The sequence below is a fragment of the Lissotriton helveticus genome, chromosome 7, assembly GCF_964261635.1.
Source record: "Lissotriton helveticus chromosome 7, aLisHel1.1, whole genome shotgun sequence".
Taxonomy (NCBI): domain Eukaryota; kingdom Metazoa; phylum Chordata; class Amphibia; order Caudata; family Salamandridae; genus Lissotriton; species Lissotriton helveticus.
Genome location: NC_136068.1, coordinates 497,754,071 through 497,776,601, shown reverse-complemented (window position 1 = coordinate 497,776,601; position 22,531 = coordinate 497,754,071). Strand labels below are relative to the sequence as shown.

General features: G+C 39.5%; 1 protein-coding gene across 4 annotated transcripts in view; it reads left to right on the top strand.

The window, feature by feature from the left end:
• LOC144768675 (butyrophilin subfamily 2 member A1-like) overlaps window positions 1-22,531 on the top strand; it is a 440,529-nt gene that overhangs the window by 387,146 nt on the left and 30,852 nt on the right. For all 4 annotated transcript variants that reach the window (XM_078652502.1, XM_078652499.1, XM_078652500.1 and 1 more), the window contains one exon: window positions 10,158-10,178. In XM_078652502.1, the coding sequence (XP_078508628.1) occupies window positions 10,158-10,178 (21 nt within the window). The remainder of the gene's footprint in view (window positions 1-10,157; window positions 10,179-22,531) is intronic.

The following is a 22,531-nucleotide window of genomic DNA, read 5'->3' as shown; positions in this document are numbered from 1 at the left end:
ATCACCTAGAGCTACTAGCATTGTTTCTGGCAGTCAAATCCTTTCAAACTCACCTAATCAGCAAAACTGTCCTAGTCCGCACAGACAACATGACAGCTATGTATTATTTACAAAAACAGGGGACACACACACTCTCCCAACTGTCACGCCTAGCACAAGCCATTTGTAAATGGGCCATACATCTCAACATTTATCTCCTAGCAGAACATCTTCCAGGAGTAAACAATCAGATTGCAGACCGTCTCTGCAGACAGAGACAGCAAATCCACTGGTGGGAACTTCATCCCCAGATTCTTCTTCCCTCCTTTCAGGAATGGGGATTTCGACGGCTCAAAACACAAAATGCCCAAGCTTCGCCTCTAGGTTCCCACAGCCGCTCTCCAAAAGCAATGCCATATGGATGAATTGGTCAGGGATATTTGCCTATGCTTTTCCGCCTCTCCCACTCATTCCGCTGTTAGTTCGGAAGCTCAGGAAATCATCCTTCATACTCAGTCTCATAGCTCCCACAGGGGCACGTCAACCTTCATTAATCACCCTGCTAGAGCTCTCAGTTGTTCCACACCAAAAGCTTAATCTCAACTCTAATCTCCTCACTCAGAGCCATGGAGAAATCAGGCATCCAAATCCCAAGGAACTCAACCTAGTGATTTGGCTCCTGAAGTCATAGAGTTTGGTTATTTACAATTACCACCGGACTGTATAAATATCCTAAAGGAGAGTAGAAACCCTACTCATAGGGCATGTTATGCAGCAAAGTGGAATTGATTTGTTATAAACTGTAACAATAACAATCCCCTTGATGCTTAAGTGCAAAACATCATCTGTTATCTCTTACACTTACAGCAATCTGGGTTACCCTACACATCCATTCGATTGCATTTAACAGCAGTAGCTGCATACTTGCAAAACAGACAACACTAATCTCTATTCAGAGTACCAGTGATTAAAGCCTTTACAGGACTAAAAAGAGTAATACCTCCTTGGAGGTATTACTGCACCAGTTTGGAACTTGAACATAGTCCTGACATGGCTAATGGCCTACCTTTTGAACCAATGCACAAGTGTCAACTACAATTTCTCTCATGGAAGGTTACTTTTCTATTACAATCACTTCCTTAAGAAGAGTTGGCAAACTCCAGGCACTAACTATACAATAGTCTTTCTTTTAACTTCACAAAGACAGAGTGGTTCTTCGAACCAAAACCATATTTCTTCCTAAAGGGGGTTCTGTTTTCACATCAATCAATCAGTTGAGTTACCCATGTTCTTTCCTCAACCTGATTCTGTAGCAGAACGAGCACTACACACACTAGATGTTAGAAGAGCTCTGCTATATTATGTGGAAAGAACAAAAGATTTTCGTAAAACAAAACAGCTCTTTGTTGCCTTTTCGCCACCACACAAAGGCAATCTGCCCATATTTAAATCAGGTATTGCAAGATGGATAGTGAAATTTATCCAAACATGTTATGTACCCCCTAGAGTGGATTCTACCCACAAAATAGGGGCTACTATGGCCTTCTTAGGGAATTTTCCCCTTGGTGACATCTGTAAGGCAGCAATATGGTCTACACCACACATATTCAACAAACACTAGTGTGTAGATGTGTTAGCGAGGCAACAAGCTAATATAGGCCAGGCAGTACTTAAAACACTTTTTCAAACAATTGCAACAGCTACAGGTTAGCCACCGCTTTGGGAGAATACTGCTGTATAGTCTAAGCAAAGCATGTGATCTACAGCTCACATGCCTTGAACGGATAATGTTACTTAACCAGTAAGCATCTGTTCTTGGCATGTAGAGATGTAGATTCACATGCGCCCATATGAGAGAAACAAGGACCCTGAGCCATGAATAACACGATTCCTAGGACAGGGATAAACTGCTTGAAAAGTATCACTCCTAGGCAATCTAAGATTTAAATATCAAAACTTGATAAACAATATTTAAGTGTGACACAATATATAAAGTGTGAAGAACTATCAAACACTGATTCAGTAAATATACAAATTTTAGTAATTGTTAAAAAAGCTCCATAAAGGAAATTACACAATGCATTACATATAAATAAAAAACATTAAAAAGGTGGCAAGATCTTTCAATTCTGTCTCAAAAACATTTAAAAAGTGGCAAGATCTTTCAGTTCTGTCTCGACGCGCGTTTCGGCGTATTACACGCCATCTTCAGGAATAGCCACAATACATTCTGCAGATTTAATAGAAATATATAATTTAAATTTAAAATCACAGAAAATTTATTTTTTACATAAACAACACAAATGATTTCACATTTAATAAACACAACACTAATTATGGTTCGATCTCTTTTTACATCAGATTAGTTCTTATACCTATGTATACATCCTAAAATCACATTTGTTCTTCACATGTGCCAACTTATATAATATTACTGTTTGAGTACTCATAAAAGAAGCTCATTGTTCTTATCTATTTGGGTATGTGGAATTATGATAGAACCCAAAAATTTCTTTCCTAGCGAAGATATTTATATCTCATTTCTCATATGTAAGATAGGGGAAATATGATAAGCAATTAATCTCCTATCGAGATTTTATTTATAAACCCTTCATACCGTATGTATGTATAAGGGCTGGAAATTCTACAATTTATGCTTTAGAAGCGAATATTTCATTTCTTGAAAATGTAATTCCAACCTGTACCTTATTAAGAACATTCGTATAGGTAGACTTACTATCTTTTTAACTTCTAGTAGAAATACGACTAACAGAGGGGTTCTAATTGGAATGGTAAACATCCTTTACAACGCAACTTTTACCACGCAGTGCCTTTACGACGCAACTTTTACAACGCAAACCATTACAACGCATTGCGCTGGGGGGCGCTCTAGGATAGGGAATAGGTTTAATGTACTATCCAACACCTTTCCTACTATCCACGGGGACTGGAGTTGAAATAGTAAATTAAACTATTCACTATTCACTATCCAGCGCCCAAAAGCATTATGCGTTGTAAAGGTATTCGTTGTAAATACCACCTTGTAAAGGCATGCGATGTAAAAGCATGCGTTGTAATGTCATACATCCAATTGGAATAAGTTCAGATGCCTATCTATGTATGAACCCTACCATAAATAAAAAACATACTGTCTTGAATATAAAAATTCTATTTGGGTTGTCAACACGCATTTTAAACGTTATGGACCATGTCGGTATCTTATATGTACCTGCTGAATCTTTTAAACTCGAAAAGTTGATAATCCCAGAGCTCTCAGCGTCTTTAAGAAAGGGAGACATAAGATATTTACGTCCACATAAGGATCTGAAGAAAAGTGGGGAGGATAATACATTTAGTAAGCAACTTTACAAAAAAAACACCTTTATCTTAAAGAATAGCCAACTGATCTGTTTGTGGCTTAGACTATTACCTGACAACTATTAATTAAAGTTGTGGAATATCTAGAGCCGGGTTCTGGCAACCGATATAAAAGGCTATATATCTCCTCACAAGACGCGATAGGATGCAACTGCAAATATTAAAACAAAGAGTTCTTTTAGTTTATCTAATACAGCAAATCCTATATAATATAATACTTATAGCTCTCTTGCGAGCACCTCGTATTTTACCTTATTATGTTTCGAAAAAGGAATGGAGACGTAGAACGATATCCAGCGTATTCAATTTAAAATGAAAACAAATTTTCTCTGAGGATCTCTTATCTAAAAATGATAACAAAAAAAGAGATCAAGCCAGACTCCGTTTAGTATTCCCAATGAATTACGAAATATCTGATGTATATAATTTTCATAATCACATATTTTAAAAATACCTTGATAAATTCCGATACTTAAATGAAGACTGTCGGATGATTTTCCAGCGTCTTCAAAACTGAAGTAGAAATTCGTGTCAATGGGAACTTGTATTTTAATGCAGTCTGAAGGCAAAGGATACTACATTTAATATTGTGTCTTAAGTCTACAACAGATGTAAAAGTCATCTAATTATATCGTGTTTACCTGATATAACTGTTAAATCTCTTAAAAGCTCCAGCGAGAAATGATGGTCAGCGTTTTAGGATGTGTACTTCTTGCTCGGTACTTGTATTTTAGTGCAGTCTAAAGGCAAAGGATACTACATTTAATATTGTGACTTAAGTCTAAAACAGATGTAAAACTCATCTAATTATATCGTGTGTACCTGATATAACTGCTAAATCTCTTAAAAGCTCCCCAAGAAAAGGTGGTCAGCGTTTTCGGATGTGTACCAGCCAGTCTTGCTCGGTAGAATGCTATATACTCTATGGTAGTGGCGAAGGTTAGTCATTTGACCAACCTCCGTGGAAAACTAGAACGTTGTACTACCTAATGGAGTTGTGACTACGCACGATATCTTTAAAACTATATTTTTTCAATTTATAGTTAAAGCTAAACAAGAAAGGGATTCACTAATAAAATTTAGTTTTCTATGTAGAAAAACAACTACCTATGTTTTTTTATTCTGTTGTTGTAATCACACCGTACCTCCCACAATTATTCAACAATAGACATCAAAGAAGGACTATTGCTATACAATTATGTTATGAATACGGCTCACAATCATAAAACTTTATTTCACAAGTAAGTATGCATTCTATTTTAACGTTCTATTTAAACTTAATCTTCCACAGATGATTTATGATAACCAAACGAGAAAGGACTCCCTTTTATACAAGTATAATTTTAATGCGGTTCATAATCAGGGAATTTTATTTTGGGGCCCTAAATGTTTACGATGTTTCGAAATATAATATATCAACAAAAGGGAGAGTTCACGATCATAAAACTTTGTTCACCCGTATTCATGTATTTCATCGATATATTCAAACATTACTCCTCACAGATGATTAATAATAATAAACATCGAGGAAAGACTCTTATTGTACAGGTGTATTTATAATGCGGTTCATGGTCGTGGAACTATATATTTGGGCCCTAATTATTCACGATGTTTATAGATATAGCAACAAAAGGGGAAGTAATGGTATAATACTAAAAAACTATTAAAACTTGAACTTGATTAAAACATAAAAACAGATAAAAAGTATAGAATGATCAAAAAGGATCATTACGAGACAGTGAAATTCTATTGCAAAAACCAGTATTAAATTATAGCGTTCTCCCAAGGTATATCAATATTTAAACCATTTTTAAAAGTGTCGAGAGAGAAGATCCAAGAAACTTCACGTTTTTTGCATATTCTCTGACCACCTTTGTTTTCTGGAGTATTAATTTTCTCTAAAATCCTCCATCTAATGTCTTCGGGTTTGTGGTTCTGTTCAATAAAATGTTTGACTAAAGGAGCCATTAATTTTGCAGAGTGATGTTCAGTTATTCTAGTTTGAATTGTATTCCACCCACAAAATAGGGGCTACTATAGCCTTCTTCAGGAATTTTCCCCTTGGTGACATCTGTAAGGCAGCAACATGGTCTACACCACACATATTCAACAAACACTAGTGTGTAGATGTGTTAGCGCGGCAACAAGCTAATATAGGCCAGGCAGTACTTAAAACACTTTTTCAAACAACTGCAACAGCTACAGGTTAGCCAACGCTTTGGGAGAATACTGCTGTATAGTCTAAGCAAAGCATGTGAGACGGAGTGTTTTCCCCATGCCATAGGCTTCTGCATCCCTGAAATGCCATGTTTCCCTTGCTTTGGGGTCTGACAGTATACCCGAACCTGTGCAACATGGGCAGTTGTTCATCAGTTTACTTCTCCGGTCGTGCAGATCCCATTCCAGGGTTATTGATGATCGTTGTTTTGGAGAGTGGGAAGTGGCAAGGAATGGTCCTCTGCGATCTCTTAACCTCTGGTGGTTCTTTCTTAACTAGTTCAAGGCTCTCCAGGTACGATTTGGCATCTATTTTGCTCAGGCTGCTTCCACTGCCCCATCTTCATGGGGAGGAGGAAGGGAAACAAAACGGGTGGTGAAAAAGGGGGAAATTTTCACTTTTCCGAACTGCTCCCAGTGCTGCCGCAACAAACCTCCAGCATCCTCCTCCTCTTACCCTTGGACACCTGATCATTTCTATGGCCCTGGTTCTGGGTGCTCGGCAGCCACAATCCAACCTTCTCCTTAGCATGGATTTAATTTGGAAAGCAAAGCCGGGGCCTCTGCTTTCTCCTGCTTTGCTGATCATTAGCCAGGTGGGCAATTAAAAGACAAAACAAAAGTTAGGCAAGTTAAAGCCGCTTTGTGTCAATGCATTTCAAATATATATCTTTTATGAGATTTTTCAGTTTAAGACGAATCTACTTGGGCCCAATCGTCTGTAGGAAATAGCTGAATAATACACAGCAGGCCCTCTGATACTTCTCGTTGTCTCAATATAGTCCAGAGGTGCACAATGTTAACTGAAAATTAAAAGCTTCCTGGAGATCCACATCACAGTGACAATGTATTTTCGAGGATAACATAGATCTCATAACTGCCTCCCACTGGAAAAGGCAGTGGTTCATAGTGGAGCTCTCCTGCTGAAACCCTACTTGTTTAATTGAAATGTATTGGTCTGAGTCTGACTCTTCTGCCAGCCGAGTAAGCATAAGCTTTGTTAAGATTTGAGTGGGCACATTCATTAAGGCGAAAAGTTGATAACACAGGATTATCTTCTCTGTAGCTAAAAAAAAAGTTTAACCTTGGTTTAACCTTGGCTTCCATTCAAGACAATGGGATTTTATAATTCGTTAGATCCACTAAACGGCATAATTGGTTTAAAAAGGGTGTGTAATGTACATAATTTAGCAGCACCCATAGGTCCATATAAGCACCCAGGTGTGCAACCAAGGCCTGCTTAGATGGTTACATTCAGGTGAGAATGTATTCCTCATTAATGGAATCCAGAAGCAATTCCATGGGAAATGTTCTTCTCAAATTCATCTGAAGTAACAGAGTTCTAAGCCTTAAAAACAAATAACCAGCATGCTACATGGATCATGCACTTGAGGAGCTCAGTTTCAGTTCCTGAGAGCACTCCTATCGAAATGCTGCATCAGTACCCTTCATTAATGGTTTGCAAAATTAAATGGCAGGTATTATTGTTGTGTAGTTGATTTTTCACTTTTTGTATTCGGGTGATATTGGAGATCGGTTTCCCTAAATTCTTAAGAAAGAGCATCAGTAATTTCTTCTCAGCCTGCTCAAAGCTTGAAATTGTGCTTTTGAAATGAATAAATTAGACTCCAGATCATCCAGAACACAGCCACAAGACTCGTACTCGACCTCCCACGCCACACCCACATCACACCGCACCTCAGGAAGCTTCACTTGCTCCCCATACACAAGTGCAGTCAACTCAAACTTCTCATGCACACATGCAAAGCCCTACACAACACAGGACCAGAATACCTGAACAGCTGCATAAACTTTTACCAATCACCAGACACCTATGCTCTGCCTCTCTCGCACACACGCCCTGCATTTTAAAAGTAAAACTGGTGTTCGCTCAGTCTCCTACATCGCACCCAAGACATGGAACAGCCTCCCTCAACACTTCAGAGCCTCTTCCTCACTTATTGTGTTCCACAAGAACCTGAAAACCTGGCTCTTCATTTAGGCACATTGGGACCACACACCTTGCCCAAGCACCTGGGTGCCCTTTCGGGTGATCAGTGCACTATACAAATCAACATAACATACATTCTAAACGGCAGTATCGTGCTATCTGTGAACATCCTCACCTACCAGCATTTTGGGTTTTCAATATCGATTGAAGGAAAATTAATTGTGTCTGCCATCATAGTTTTTAAGCTGTTCAAAAATGTCTCAGAATATCTGATACATCACCTTTGGGATATAAGATGGAAAGATCAGATCCACAGTTACTCTTACTAGAAAGAGGACTATCACAGTAGGCGTATCAGGGGTAATGATCACTTTCATCTTCTTTGGTGGTACACAATTCGAGCTTCTAGCAACCAAATCAACAAGAATGAATATCTATCCAATTTGGTTTCCCCTCACCCATTTACGAAGCCTCTTGCAGCTGTGAAGTCAACCCCAAAATGTCCATTCAGATCGACAAGTTAATGCTCTATAAGTAACAATTCCATTATCAAGGGCGGAAAAGATAGACGACAAGAACAGTACAATCCAAGATGAATTTCAAATGATTTGAACCTCTATATTGAGAGACCTTCAAACTCTTGCAAGTCCAGTTTTAGATTGCTACGATGCTGTGATTGGTTGAGAGCCCAAACATATTCCCCCAGTTTGTCAATTCCAGTGTTTATATGTCTCCACACTGAAAGTGCAACATGCAACAAAATAAACCGAGTTCCTTGTTCTTAAATATAAAGTTTTAAAAACATATGAAAGATACAAGCTCAGTGAATGAGTGCTTGGCGTTTTCACAATTTGACGTTCATGTTCATTATTGCAAAGTTTTCAAGACATTGGGCTAAGGTTGGTGAAATTGAAATGTAAGAATTTAGGGTTACAGCTGTTGCAACAGTCGTAAGAGTAAATAAAGCAAAGGTCACACAAGTCTACTGGCTAAGAGGTCTCAACAACCTGATTCTTGCCCGAACTTCCTTGTGCCAGATGCTCAGTCACCTTACTTGCTGTCTCCCTCTTGCTCTAAAAAGTGCGACTGACAATGTTGCTTTGGATGCAAGCCAGACTGAGCCCCACCTTCTTCTCATGTCAGACTTCATGCCCTTTGCCCGCTGGCCTGCAGCACACCACCCTATTGCGCTTGTGCCCCAAGAGGACGCAGGGGGCACGAGCAGGTGCAAGCGGTGACCACGCATGTTGGAAGAGGGCATCAGCACACCCAGACACTTTCGCCACACTATGAGTAAGAAGAGAGGAGAAGCAAAATAGTGTTGTAATCTTATAAAGCACAAACTTTATAATTCAACATATTGACACTGTTTAAACTTCAGATGTGCTGTTGACAGGAATTAAATGAAATTGACCCTGTAGTAAATCCCCAAAAGTAACACTGGAGAACAAAAAGAGACAAAAAGTGACAGTATATAAATTCCAAAAATACCACAAACTAATCACAAAGTGACACTGCGTTTACTCTAACAATTGAAATAATCAAAATTGAAAAAGGCAACACAAAACTCTAAAGGGTCTACTGAAGAATTCCTGAATGTAGCAACATAGAAGGGCTTAATAGCTAAACGGTATGATCCCAAATGATTTTAAAGTCCAAAAAGCAACTGTATGTACAATCCAAAAGTATCTCTCTTCAGCCTCTGAAAGAGTCAAAAATAACCCTGCGATAACGATAAACCGGAGAAAGTTAACACAACAAAACTCTGATATCTTGTGAACTCCCCAAAACAAACCTCAGTCTTTAGAAAGTGACTCTGAAATTTAGTGAATGACACTGTGAAGACTACAAAGAAGTGATACCATAAATCCCAAAAAGTGGACAATGTTTTCAGAAAATGGCATTGTTAGAAATGCAAAAAAAAGTTCAGTCTTAAATGACCTCCAAAAGGTGAAGACAAGTGATCTGCGAAATATGACATTAGGAATTCCAAAAAGTCACACGATGTGAGGTCCAAGAATTGACAGGGTATGATGCCAAAATGTGACACGGTACGAACTCCAAAAAGGTGAGAGTGTATCGTTTAAAAAAAAATGAGAATTTCTGAATTCCAAAGAGGGAAGGTCACGAGAGGATGAATAATTCCCTGTGCATGTGTTTACTGGCCCTTGCAAATTTCTGCGGTTAATATACTGCTGATGTTAGTTGATGCCACCAAATATTTAAAGATGCTGCACTGCCAGTAGGATGGTTCACCAATTGCAATATCCCTGTCTGTGGCAATGCCTGCAGCATTAGAAGAAGAAGGTAAAGCACAGTTACACTCCCACAGCACCATACAAGCCAAACTTGAATTGATTAGCTCAAGAGGACCGTGGATGTGATGGTCACTGCATAATTCAGTTCATGTATTCGCCACTAAAAGCAGGCCTATGTGGAGATTTTTTCACTTAGGGTGCCTGCTGGGAGGGCTTTAATGTGTTATTAATAACTAAGGCTTCCCACATTGTGTCAATTCAAGCATAGACATGTGCTCGTGTTTACTTTGTAAGTACTTTGTTATTAACTGAAGGGAACCTGAAATATCTAGAAGACTAACAATAACTTGGTGTTTTCTTTTATTTTGTTATAGAGCATTCTGAAGAGGATCTGGGTAAGAACTGGTATTTAACTCTTGGGAATTTGGACATGACGTGTGTGTGTGTGAATTGAATTCTCATAATTTACTGCATAAGCTGCCAGCTTCCCACTGATTCGGTATTGCAGTTCTGTCCAGTGGCAGTGGACAGTGCTAACGTGTTTTGGGATATTTTTTTCTTATATGGATTTGCCTTTCTGTTAATTGTTAATGGTCCTTTCACATGTAGAAATCATTATTGATCTGTAGTGATCAGACTATGCCTTTACAGGCTGACATGTAGCTCACATGGTTGTTGATTCGTAATATTTCTGTTGGGCTAAGATGTTTTTTTTTTTACTACATACATTTTGTTTTGTTTTTTTGCATGCACTTCCTAGCTCTCTTTTTCTGTCTTTCAGCTTTGCCAAGATCAGCGCCTTGCACAGCATTGTTCTCCCACTTGAACTCTTCTGCTATATTTATTTGTCTCGCAGCCTTTTTCTTTCATAAACCCTCTGCTCTCTCCTGCCTACTCTTGTTCTCCTCCTGTCTCCTCTATCGTGGAGACCCTGGTGCTTCAGAAACAACCACAAAATTGAACTCTCATTCATTCATTCCTTGTGACTCCCCTGAATAGGGAAAACAAGACGATTGAGGCATTTGGAAAATAGATGTTCTCTTTGGCTAGCCTGGAATTCAGATTGGTCAATGCAGTCCGCTTGTTATGTTGCTCTACGCATGCCCTCTGAAACATGGCTACTGAGATCTTGCTGGCGCCCTGGAAGACTTTAGGGTCTCCCTGGCTCAAACAAATCATGATTGATAGGACGTGTGATTTGTGCTGACCTAAATACTACTGATTGCTTGGGAAGGGCAGTTACTGCAGAACAACAAGGTCATTGAAGGAATGCTTTAATGAACTTCAGACACTGACAGTCACTCAGACCACATTCCAGACCACCCCATATGTCCACTGTGCTATTGTAGACAGACTTGCATTATGCAAATCAGTCTCGGTCCTGCTCCAAGGATGATTTGTGTATGGCTGGATCCAATTTGAGGAGGCATGGTGGAGCAAGAAAATGATGGACTAGAATGCTGCCCAGAGTAATTGCCAGTGGTTGAGAATACTTCAGGCATTCCATCCATCACTTTTTTGTATTCCGCAGTGCGAGGGGGGCTGGCATAAATGTTTTGCTCCACATGGATGCTTTTCACAGGTTTTTCTGGAGATTTACAAGCCGCTCATTGATATGCCCTTTGATGGCTCATGTCTTTATGGTAACACAGCTGATTCTAACACGGAGCGTTTAAAGGTCATTTGAGCCATGATGCACTCCCTGGGTCTGTTAACCCCTGCTAAGCAGTTACCTTTTCAGTCCAGAGAATATAAATGCTACTCAAGAGAGATGACGTATAGACAGTTTTGGTCACCCCAACTGGTACAGCAGCCACCAGAATCCTTTTGAGGCCAGTGATGTGTGTCTGGAAGGGATCACTGACATAATATCGACGTCACAAATATCGAGATACACAAATATCGAGTGAAAAATATCGAGTGACAAAATATCGACTCCCTATCTACAAACAGGTAAGTACCAAAATATCGACTTACAAAAATATAGACTGTCAAAATATCGATTTTTTTAAATGTCTTAAAATGAAGTTAAAACTAATATAGTAATATATATATTTAATATAAACTAAGAAATAATTATTTTAAAATTTTAATTTTAATATTATATCACAAAAAATAATACATATTTATATATATATATATATATATATATATATATATATATATATATATATATATATATACATATTATTAAATAAACATATATAACATTTTTAGCGTAGCATAGAAAATGGTTAAAATTTATTGTAACAACTATAGTGAGTTCAACATTAGCAAAAGTGTTGGATAGCGTAGAGGTAAAATTGACTATTCCCACTCCAGTGGGTGCAACAGTAGGGAAAGCGCTGGATAGCGTAGGGGTTAAAATTACTATTCCCACTCCAGGGATGTATGACGTTACAACGCATACTTTTACAACACCTACCATTACATCAAAACTTTTACAACACAAAAACTTTTACAACTCATACATTTACAACGCAAGATTTTACAACGCATATACCTTTACAACGCATACCATTACAACATAAGTATTGGTAAGTATATAATATTATTTTTAATATAAATTAATTTAAAATATTATAATATAATTTAATTTTATTTAATTGTATTTAATTAATGTAATTTAAATGTAATTTTACTTTATTTTTACAAAGTACCCCTGTACCCCAAAAACCCTAAACTGACCCTGAACCCTAAAAATACCCCTTTACCCAAAAACTGAAAACTGACCCTGAACCCTAAAAATACCCCTTTACCCAAAAACTGAAAACTGACCCTGAACCCTAAAAATACCCCTTTACCCCAGAAACTGAAAACTGACCCTGAACCCTAAAAATACCCCTTTACCCAAAAACTGAAAACTGACCATGAACCCTAAATATACCCCTTTACCCCAAAAACTGAAAACTGACCCTGAACCCTAAAAATACCCCTTTACCCAAAACACTGAAAACTGACCCTGAACCCTACAAATACCCCTTTACCCAAATACTGAAAACTGACCCTGAACCCTAAAAATACCCCTTTACCCCAGAAACTGAAAACTGACCCTGAACCCTAAAAATACCCCTTTACCCAAAAACTGAAAACTGACCCTGAACCCTAAATATACCCCTTTACCCCAGAAACTGAAAACTGACCCTGAACCCTAAAAATACCCCTTTACCCAAAAACTGAAAACTGACCCTGAACCCAAAATATACCCCTTTACCCAAAAACTGAAAACTGACCCAGAACCCTAAAAATACCACTTTACCCAAAAACTGAAAACTGACCCTGAACCCTAAAAATACCCCTTTACCCAAAAACTGAAAACTAACCCTGAACCCTAAAAATACCCCTTTACCCCAGAAACTGAGAACTGACCCTGAACCCTAAAAATACCCCTTTACCCAAAAACTGAAAACTGACCATGAACTCTAAAAATACCCCTTTACCCAAAAACTGAAAACTGACCCTGAACCCTAAAAATACCCCTTTACCCAAAAACCCAAACATATAACATTTTAAAAATAATTATATACTGAGCAATACTTACGTTGTAATGGTATGCGTTGTAAAGGTATCTGCGTTGTAAAAACATGCTTTGTAAATGTATGCGTTGTAAAAGTTTTTGCGTTGTAAAAGTTTCGTTGTAATAGTAGTGCATAGTAAAAGTTGCGTTGTAAACGTTGCATACCCACTCCAGTGGGTGCAACAGTAGGGAAAGTGTTGTATAGCGTAGGGGTTAAAATTACTATTCCAACTTCAGAGAGTGCAATAATAGGGAAAGTAAATACTTCACAAATAGATATAAATAACATAAATAGTAATACCAATTACAAATAAATAAAATATTTTACTTGTGTATAAAAAATATTAAATATTTATTTATAAATACAAAATAAAATTATTTAATTATAAAAATTGCCTACTCATACTAATTAATTACCTATTAACAATAAATTATTTTACAATTTCAAAATTAATAAATTTATTTGAATTACCAATTATATTTTAATTAATTACCTATTAAAAATTAATTAACAATTAATTCAAAATAAATACCAATAATTTAAATGACATATTTAATTAATTATAATTAAATTACTTCCCACCCTATTCCCCTATAAACCCACAACCCGCTACAGAAAATACATTTCTTAAATTAAAATATTTATCAATTAATCAATTATAATTAATTACCAATTATATTTTAATTAATTACCAATTAATAATTAATTAACAATTAATTCTAAATAAATATCAATAAATAAATTAACATATTTAATTAATTATAATTAAATTACTTCCCACCCTATTCCCCTATAAACCCACAACCCGCTACAGAAAATAAATTACTAAAATTAAAATATTTATCAATTATAATTAATTACCAATTATATTTTAATTAATTACCAATTAATAATTAATTAACAATTAATTCTAAATAAATATCAATAAATAAATTAACATATTTAATTAATTATAATTAAATTACTTCCCACCCTATTCCCCTATAAACCCACAACCCGCTACAGAAAATAAATTACTAAAATTAAAATATTTATCAATTAATCAATTATAATTAATTACCAATTATATTTTAATTAATTACCAATTAATAAGTAATTAACAATTAATTCTAAATAAATATCAATAAATACATTAACATATTTAATTAATTATAATTAAATTACTTCCCACCCTATTCCCCTATAAACCCACAACCCGCTACAGACTTATATTACACAAAAAATAAAAATTATTATTAACTTACCTTAAATTCGATATTTTTGTTGGCTATATTATGTCTAGTCGATATTATGTCCATTCTATATTTTTGATTCGATATTATGTCCATTCTATTCGATATTAATTTTCTCTAGTCGATATTTTTGTTGTCTATATTATGTCTAGTCGATATTATGTCCATTCTATATTTTTTACTCGATATTCTGTCCAGTCGAAATAAAAGACTCGATATTATGACTCTTTACCGTCTGGAAGACAAAGCGAAGGCAAACGGAGACACCAGTCCTCCTCCCTTGCAGCAACAGCCACTAAGCCAATTTAGTTTACCCTTAGCGGCACACACCCATCCAGTGGGTGGCAGGATTCTGCATTTCCTCTCATGGTAACAATCGTTGAGGTCAAAAAGAAAGATCATACAGACCTTTCAGCATGGCTATGTCCACAGATCACAAATGGCGTCTCCATCTCCAAGGTGTGCTCTCTATTTTCCGGCAGTGGGTAGAACCCTGGCTGGATCTTTTTGCTGCTGTCAAGAATGTGCAATGTAAAAAAGTTTAGACATGTAGGAATTCTGCAAGAACACTTGCTAGGAGTTGCATTCTCGCTAGAATGGAACACAGGACTCCTGTACACCTTCTCGCCTCTGCCTCACCTGTCCCAAGTTTTGAAAAAGATCAGGGATGAACAAGCTCAAGACATCCTAGTGGCTCCAGGTTGGGCCAGGAGAGTGTGGTACCTGGCGTTTCGGGCATGAACATCTGTCCTCTTCGGGAGGACTTTTGTCCCAGTAGCAGGTCCTTCACTCGGATCTCTACAATCTACACTTCAATGCATGAATATTAAGTGGCGGCAGATGACTACGCTTGATCTGCTGTGTGAAGTGGTGGATGTCATTTTGCCACTAGATGCCCTTCCATGAAGTCCATTTATTCTGGGCGCTCAGACATATTTGTGGCCTGGTGTGGTGGCCGCAGGACTAACCCCTCTCAAACAAAGCTTAGATGTTTATTTTTGTTTGTCTTGTCTTTGGCCCAGAAAGGCTTTGAAGTGGGCACTATTAAAGGTTGGTTGTCTGCCCTTTTGACCTTTTTACGTTTGCCAGACTAGCCATCCTTGATTAAATAACCTGTCGTGATTCAATTTATTAAAGGTTTGACACGTTTCCTATTAAACTTTTTTGTGATAGCACAGTGGGACCTAACATGGCCTTGATGTTTCTCATGTGTATGCTCTTTGACCAAATGAATGGCTGCTCGCTGCATCACTTGACTTTAAAGAACATTTCCTCATTGTTATCTTGTCAGCTCGCCGCATGAGTGTACTGTGAGCACTCTGTGTGTGCCACCTTTTTTCAGACAAGTTAGAGTTGAGTACTCTGCTGGCTTTCATGCCAAATGTTATGAATCCATTTCAAATTGGACAATCCTTCACTCTGCCTCCATTCTTCACCCCTTCTCACCCCTTGAAAGAAGAGGAGAGACCTCATTGTTTGGACCACAAGAGGTCGTTAGGTTTTACATCGATCATGCCAAGGAATACGCTCAACTTTTTATGTGGTTGTCCGGTGCGAAGTAAGAGAAGGCTACGCAGAAGAGGAGCTGCGCAGAAGAGGTGGATAGTCCTTTGCATTAAGATCTGCTTCCACTGTCCTAGAAGCAGCCCCCAGAAGCTCAGAGAGCTTATTCCACTAGGCTAAGACCAGTACCACTGCTTTGGCAGGAGGAACACTTGTGCTTGAAATCTGCCATGCTGGAACATGAGCGTCTGTGCTCATGTTTAAGAAGCACGACTGCTTGATGGCCTGGTCTGTCAGGAATGGCATTTCACCAACCCAGTCCTACAAGAAATTTTGGTCTGAGCCCACTTCACAGGCCCTGGACCTTGGGGTGGTACTCCTTTGGTATCTGTTAAAAGTTGAGGAATCTGTGACAGGCGTGCAATGCTCATAGGGCTAAAATAGCTTTAGACCGCACTCCCCGTCATGTGTCTCAGCCCGGGCTGCTGCAGCTCGAGCTGCTGTGGACTCTGCTGGGCAGTGTCTGGAGTCTTATCTCCGGCACGCCCACGTTTTTCACAGGTCTTTAAAGACCATTTGCATATTTACATACCTTTGTAAATAGGTTATCGAGGCTTTGTGTTTTTTGTTCTGGCTCCAGTACCCCCTGAGCCCCCACTCTGCCTATTCCTTACAGTTGTACTTTACATTTAATGCCATAGTGTGAGAATGAGCTTCATGAAAAGGAATATAAAGTAGGGTTGCCAAAAGAAAAATGCCAGCCATGTGTTGTTTAAAGAGCCTGTAAAGACCTGTCTTGATACTAATTAGGGTTATAAATAAAAAAAGATATGTATTCCTTTGTAATTTGACTTTTCTGTCTTTGTTCCCTTTAATTATCAGTCATGGATCATTCAGGCAGCCCTAGAACACAGTTAAAAGTGCTTTCTATTTATATTGGCGATTCTAAGTATGCACAGAAAAGTGCTGAAAATACGTCTTAAGGTGACTGCTTATTTTTTTACCGTCTGGGACTTGAAAATAATGAGCTGGCAACCCTAATCATAAGACTGGAAGCTTGTTGCAAGATCAGCACATTATTTATTTCCTCCACCCTCGATCCCCGAATAATGCCATAATAGCCATAGTTTAACTTATAGCTGAAACCCTACACCCCTGTCAATAACATGCTGAGTTACTTAGAGTGTCTGGGAATGCAACCTGCATTCAGACAACTCGCTCCTCCTTCTCGCCCTTCACTTTCACGTTCACCCAGCACTCACAGCGATCACAATGTACTCACACTGATCACCATGCACTCACACCATTCACCCGCTCACCCTTCAATCACAGTGATCACTCTCCACTCACAATGCACTTGCGCTGTTCACCCTGTACCTCACCCTGCAGTCACACAATCACACTACTCACCCTGCACTCATGTGACACTTCACTCATCCGTCTCCCTCACTGCTCAATCTGCAATCTCACTCAAACAAGCCCATCACTAACCATGCATTCATTCGTCCCACTCTGCACTTACATCTACATCCAAATTCATATGGTCACCTCACTCGCCCTGCTGTCACTCCTGTTACCCTACTCTCACACTGTTGCATCGATCACCGTGCACTCACATGTGCACTCCTGGCATCCACACAGCTCATAGGGTTAATGTGCCTGCTACAAAGAACATGTACCATTCAGATCACTGAACTGAGTGTGAGTAAACTATGAGTAGCGCTATCAAAAAATTAAATGTTCGTCAGAAAGGTGCAATAGAGAGATGAGTTGCATTGTTGGTGAGTGGTAGTGAGGGAATTCATGGAGAAAGAGGAAAGGGGGCAGAGGTGCCAAAAAGACTGTTGCACTGTGTGGTACCAGTGCTAGGGGCAGCCCTGGCTGGGAGTGTTAGCCCCCCAAAGTTCGGGTGTAGTTGCACCCCTGATATGCGGTTAGAAGTATCCATCATAAGAACAAGATATTTATCTGTAGTAACGATATTTCTGGTGGATACTCTAACTGCAAATTTCTCACCACCCTCTCATCTCACAGTTGTGGAGAGTGGCCTCTTAAACATTTATAAAGGTGAAAGCTAGGAATTTGTACACTGGCAACAACTCCTCCCCCATTCCAGGGCGCAGAAAGAGATAAGCAAGGAACTGATGTTAGCCTGTAGTGGTGATGCTTAAACATTCACATGTCACATTCAGGGCAGTACAGAGCCAGCATGTAGCACATCTAGTGGTGGTTGTGAGCATTGCCGGAAAACATTTCCAGTTCGAGTATGGCACCTGATGAGTGTGAAGAGTCTGTATTGTATTGTATTGTAATTTAATTTATATAGCGCTTATTACCCCTGACGCGGCGTCGAAGCGCTTTTTCAGCGGGAAGCAAGCTACTCCGGGACCCATAGAGGATTAGTGTTGAATTAGTATAGTGAAACATGCAAGTTCATTTTAAGTGGTGGATAGGTTAGTCAGTTATTTGGATTTGGAATGATAGCAGGATAGAGGAGGAAAAAAAAGGTTTGTTATTTATATAGCGCGTGTTACCCCTGATGGGGTTTTGAAACATGCTATTCAGGAAGCCCATAAAGGATTAGTGGTGAATTAACATGGTGCAATATCAAAGTAATTTCAGTGGTGGATATCAGTCAGTTATTTGGAGTGAGAAGGATAGCGGAGGGATAAAAGGGGAAGAAAGGTTTGCATTCATATAGCACTTGTAACCCCTGATGGATGTTAAAGCGCTTTTCTGGCGAGTAGCACGGCACTCCAGAACTCATAAAGGATTAGCGTTGAAAATTAGTATAGTAAAATATGAAGTCATTTGAGTAGTGGATATGTTATTCAGTTATTTGGGTAGAGAAGGGTAGGTGGCGGAATAGTGAAGGGAAAGAGATTTGTATTTATATAGCGCTTGCTACCCCTGATAGGGTTTTGAAGCGCAAGTAGTACGCTACTCTGGATCCCATCAGGATTAGTGTTGAATTAGTATGGTGAAAAATGAAAGTAATTTTAGTGGTGGATATGTTAGTCAGTTATTTGGTTTGATCAGGGTTGGGGAGGGGTAGAAAAGAGGGAAGATTTTAGAAAGGTTTGTTTTGGGGGATCGGTATAGTAAAAGGTGTAATATGATGCAGGGAGGGGTAGAGTAGGAGAGAGTCTAGAAAGGGCTATTTTGGGGATCATAGTAGTGGTATGGGGTTTGGGGTTAAATGAGAGTGGATGTAGAGGATATATTGAGCGAAGTATAGGCTGAGAAATAGGGAAGTGCATTGGAAATGCTAAATTAGAAGAAAGTGATAAATATATAGATCCATAAGTACATTGAAAGTATATAGATGCATAATGGAGGTATGCATATTGGGCAGCATTCCTGGCCCTGGTCAGTCTCGAACAGGCTCGAACAGGCAACTGCCCTTGTCCTCTCCGCCCTTAACAGACTCAAACAGGCAACTGCCCTGGTCCTCTCTGCCCGGACTGAGACGCCCTAACCCTGGCCTTCTATAGCCCTAGTAGTCAAGTGACCCATCAGCCAATGGGAACCCTAGCCCTAACACTATCCAATCACAACACAAGCCCTAAAAATCTAGACCCAATAGGAGACCAGGACCTTTGCAGCCAATCTTCCCTCAACGCACACAAGACCCAGTGACTGGATAACCTCACCACTAGCCCCGGCCCCTTAAGGCCTTTCTGGATGCACCCCAATCATTCTCCTCCATCTTGTAAGTTGCAGCCTCCCTGTGCCCCAGCCCTAGTCCAAGCACTCAATCAGTTAAAAAACCCTAATCTGTACGTACAATAGAGGCCCTGGCCCAACCAGTAGTCCCACCCCAAGTCCAAGCAACTAATGGCACAGGAAACTCTTGTCCCTACTGCCAATAGAAAGCCTAACCCTGCTCTAAGTCCCACAACCAATCACACCAGAAGCCCTAATCGCTACTTCCAATTAAGAGTCTAACCCTAGCCCTAGTCCCAACAACCAATAACATAGGAAACCCTAGTCCCTACTTCCAATAGAAATCTTAACCCTAGCCCCAACCCTACATTGATTGAATCACAGACCCAGAAACCAATCAGAACACTCAAATACCCAACCAATGAGGATACTAACCCTAATCCAATAGAAACAGATACAACCACCAATCAGTGTACACATGTACCAAACAGACCATATAAGGTCCCAGCGACCTCAGACAAGGTTTGCTGGCAAGGGTGTTGGAAGCTGCTTTTCCTGTTCAGAATCTCCTAGGAGACAGACAGGCTCAATCCACACTTTGGACTTCTGCAGGTAAAGGCCTCACTAACTTGAAATCTAACAATACTGTTTGAATAAAACTTTACTCCCTCTACTGGCCAAAAAACGAAGTGCACAGTCCCTTGTAAACACAGTTTAAACAGCTCACAGAAGCACCCGCTGATGTAGAATATCCCTGTTGCTGGTGATACAAGTGTACAGGTGATAAAATATCCAATCACAGGCAGGTTAAAACTACAATTTTAAACCGTAACAACCACAGGCAAAGACAGAAATCACAGAAAGGGAAAATCGTTTTTTTTTTAAAACTTTTGTTTTGGGGAAGAGACAGCACTAGTCTGCCTCCTTACCACTTCCTGGACTCTGCTCACTGCAATCTGTGGCACAGGGAGGCTGCAACTCACAAGATGGAGGAGAATGATTTGAGGTGCACCCAGCAAGGCCTTAAGGGGCCTGGGCTAGTGGTGAGGTCACCGGGTCTGGTGTGCGTTGAGGGCAGAGAACAGGCAGAGCACAATTTGTTCTCTTTAGTAGAGAACAAAAATATTTACTAATTGCCTACAAAACATGGCAAACAAAACTCCACCAGTTTTGGATTACTTAGAATGCCAGCTGGCAGAAATTCAGCTGGCAGTGGTAGAGTAAAATAAAGGGAAAGGGACCTGCTGAACGTGGCAGCAATTGGGGGGGGGGGGGGGGGGGGGGAGGGAGTGCATCACTTAAAAGTAGAGTTGCATGTTCAGTACTAGGCGGACCCATCCCTTTTGGCCCGATTTCCTCTGAGAACGAGGCTTCAAATAGCTCCATCCACCACCAACTCGCCCCCATTATGGAAGTGATTAGAGAACCACATTTGGAGGAATGAATAGACCTAGTTCACCAGCGATCCCTGGATTGGTCACAGGCCTTGCCCATTAGTGCTGGTGGGGAAAGTGAGAAATCTAGGAGGGCGCAGCCTCAAATACCAGGGTCACTCCTTGAATAGCCCCCAGCTGGAATCAATTGAGCCTTGAGCGGTGAACAAAAATCTCCCCCGGAAAAGGAGGCTATGTTAAATATGCCAAAATATTGGCAGAATCGGTTTAAAACACTGAACCTACCCCTGCATGCCCTCCATATGCCGTGGTATCGAGGAGTGGGCTTCTTCTCTGCAGGAAGTTCGAACAGAAGGTAAGTTTGAAGGCTAAAGTACTTCACTGGCTCATGAAAAATTCTGGGTGGAGGGTTGACTTTCATAATTAGAGCCTCGTTTAGGAGCTTAAGTTGGGCACTGCTCAAATCAGACTGCAGAGGTTAGTTTTAGGAAACCCAAGCTTGTGGCACTCCTAAACCGTCTTAGCCACACTTTTCGAAAGGATATTCAGGCCCTTGATGCTTTTCTATGAAACCCATTAGACAAAATATTGGGATCATTTTCATATTTTAAAGGAGAAACAGCACATACCGTATAGGCTCGACCTAAAAGGTGAGAAAATCGGGGTAAATTATACCCATCTCTTTGCTGGATTTAACTTTTAAGATAATAGGGTTAGGAAGTGGGGGGGGGGGGGATCTTCGCCTGCATTGAAATGCCTGGGCAGACTTAACATGATCTCCAATCTAATTTGGCTTCTGCGTGATTTGGGCATGGTGCAGTGTCTTAAACTTTCACTGCCAGTTGAGAAATACGTTAAAGATGGGCAATGACTGCTTGAATCCTTCACTTCATTTATGAAGAGCCCAGATTTAAGGGTTAGCTTCTCACTCATTTGATAGTCATGGGTTCCCCAAAAACACTTGAATTCTAGGACACATGTAGTTTAAGAGGGTTACTATTACCCACCTTCCAACTATTGGTCTGAGGAAAGGGCAAACTTTACTCAACTTAGGGCCATATGTATCAAGATACCCATTTGTGATTCCTTAAATGCAATTGCAAAATAAGGAATCGCAAATTTTGCGATTCCTTATTTTGCACCAGATTTTGCTTAATACATACCATGTAGCAAATTCGCATTCGCAAAGGCCAAAATTATGCGAATTTCGGCCTTTGCGAATGCGAATTTGCTTGATACATAATACCCTTAGTCTTAAAACTGGGCATTTGAAGCCTTAGAGATGCCAACAGTGGGAGCACGCACAATCCGATCACTTCAACGTGTCTGTGGCCTTACACCCAATTGTATAGCCCACGAGAGGTTTGATTTGACAAGGTTCATATTCGTTGGCCTAAATATTTTTACAACTTGGCTCTACAGTAATGTCGCTCTT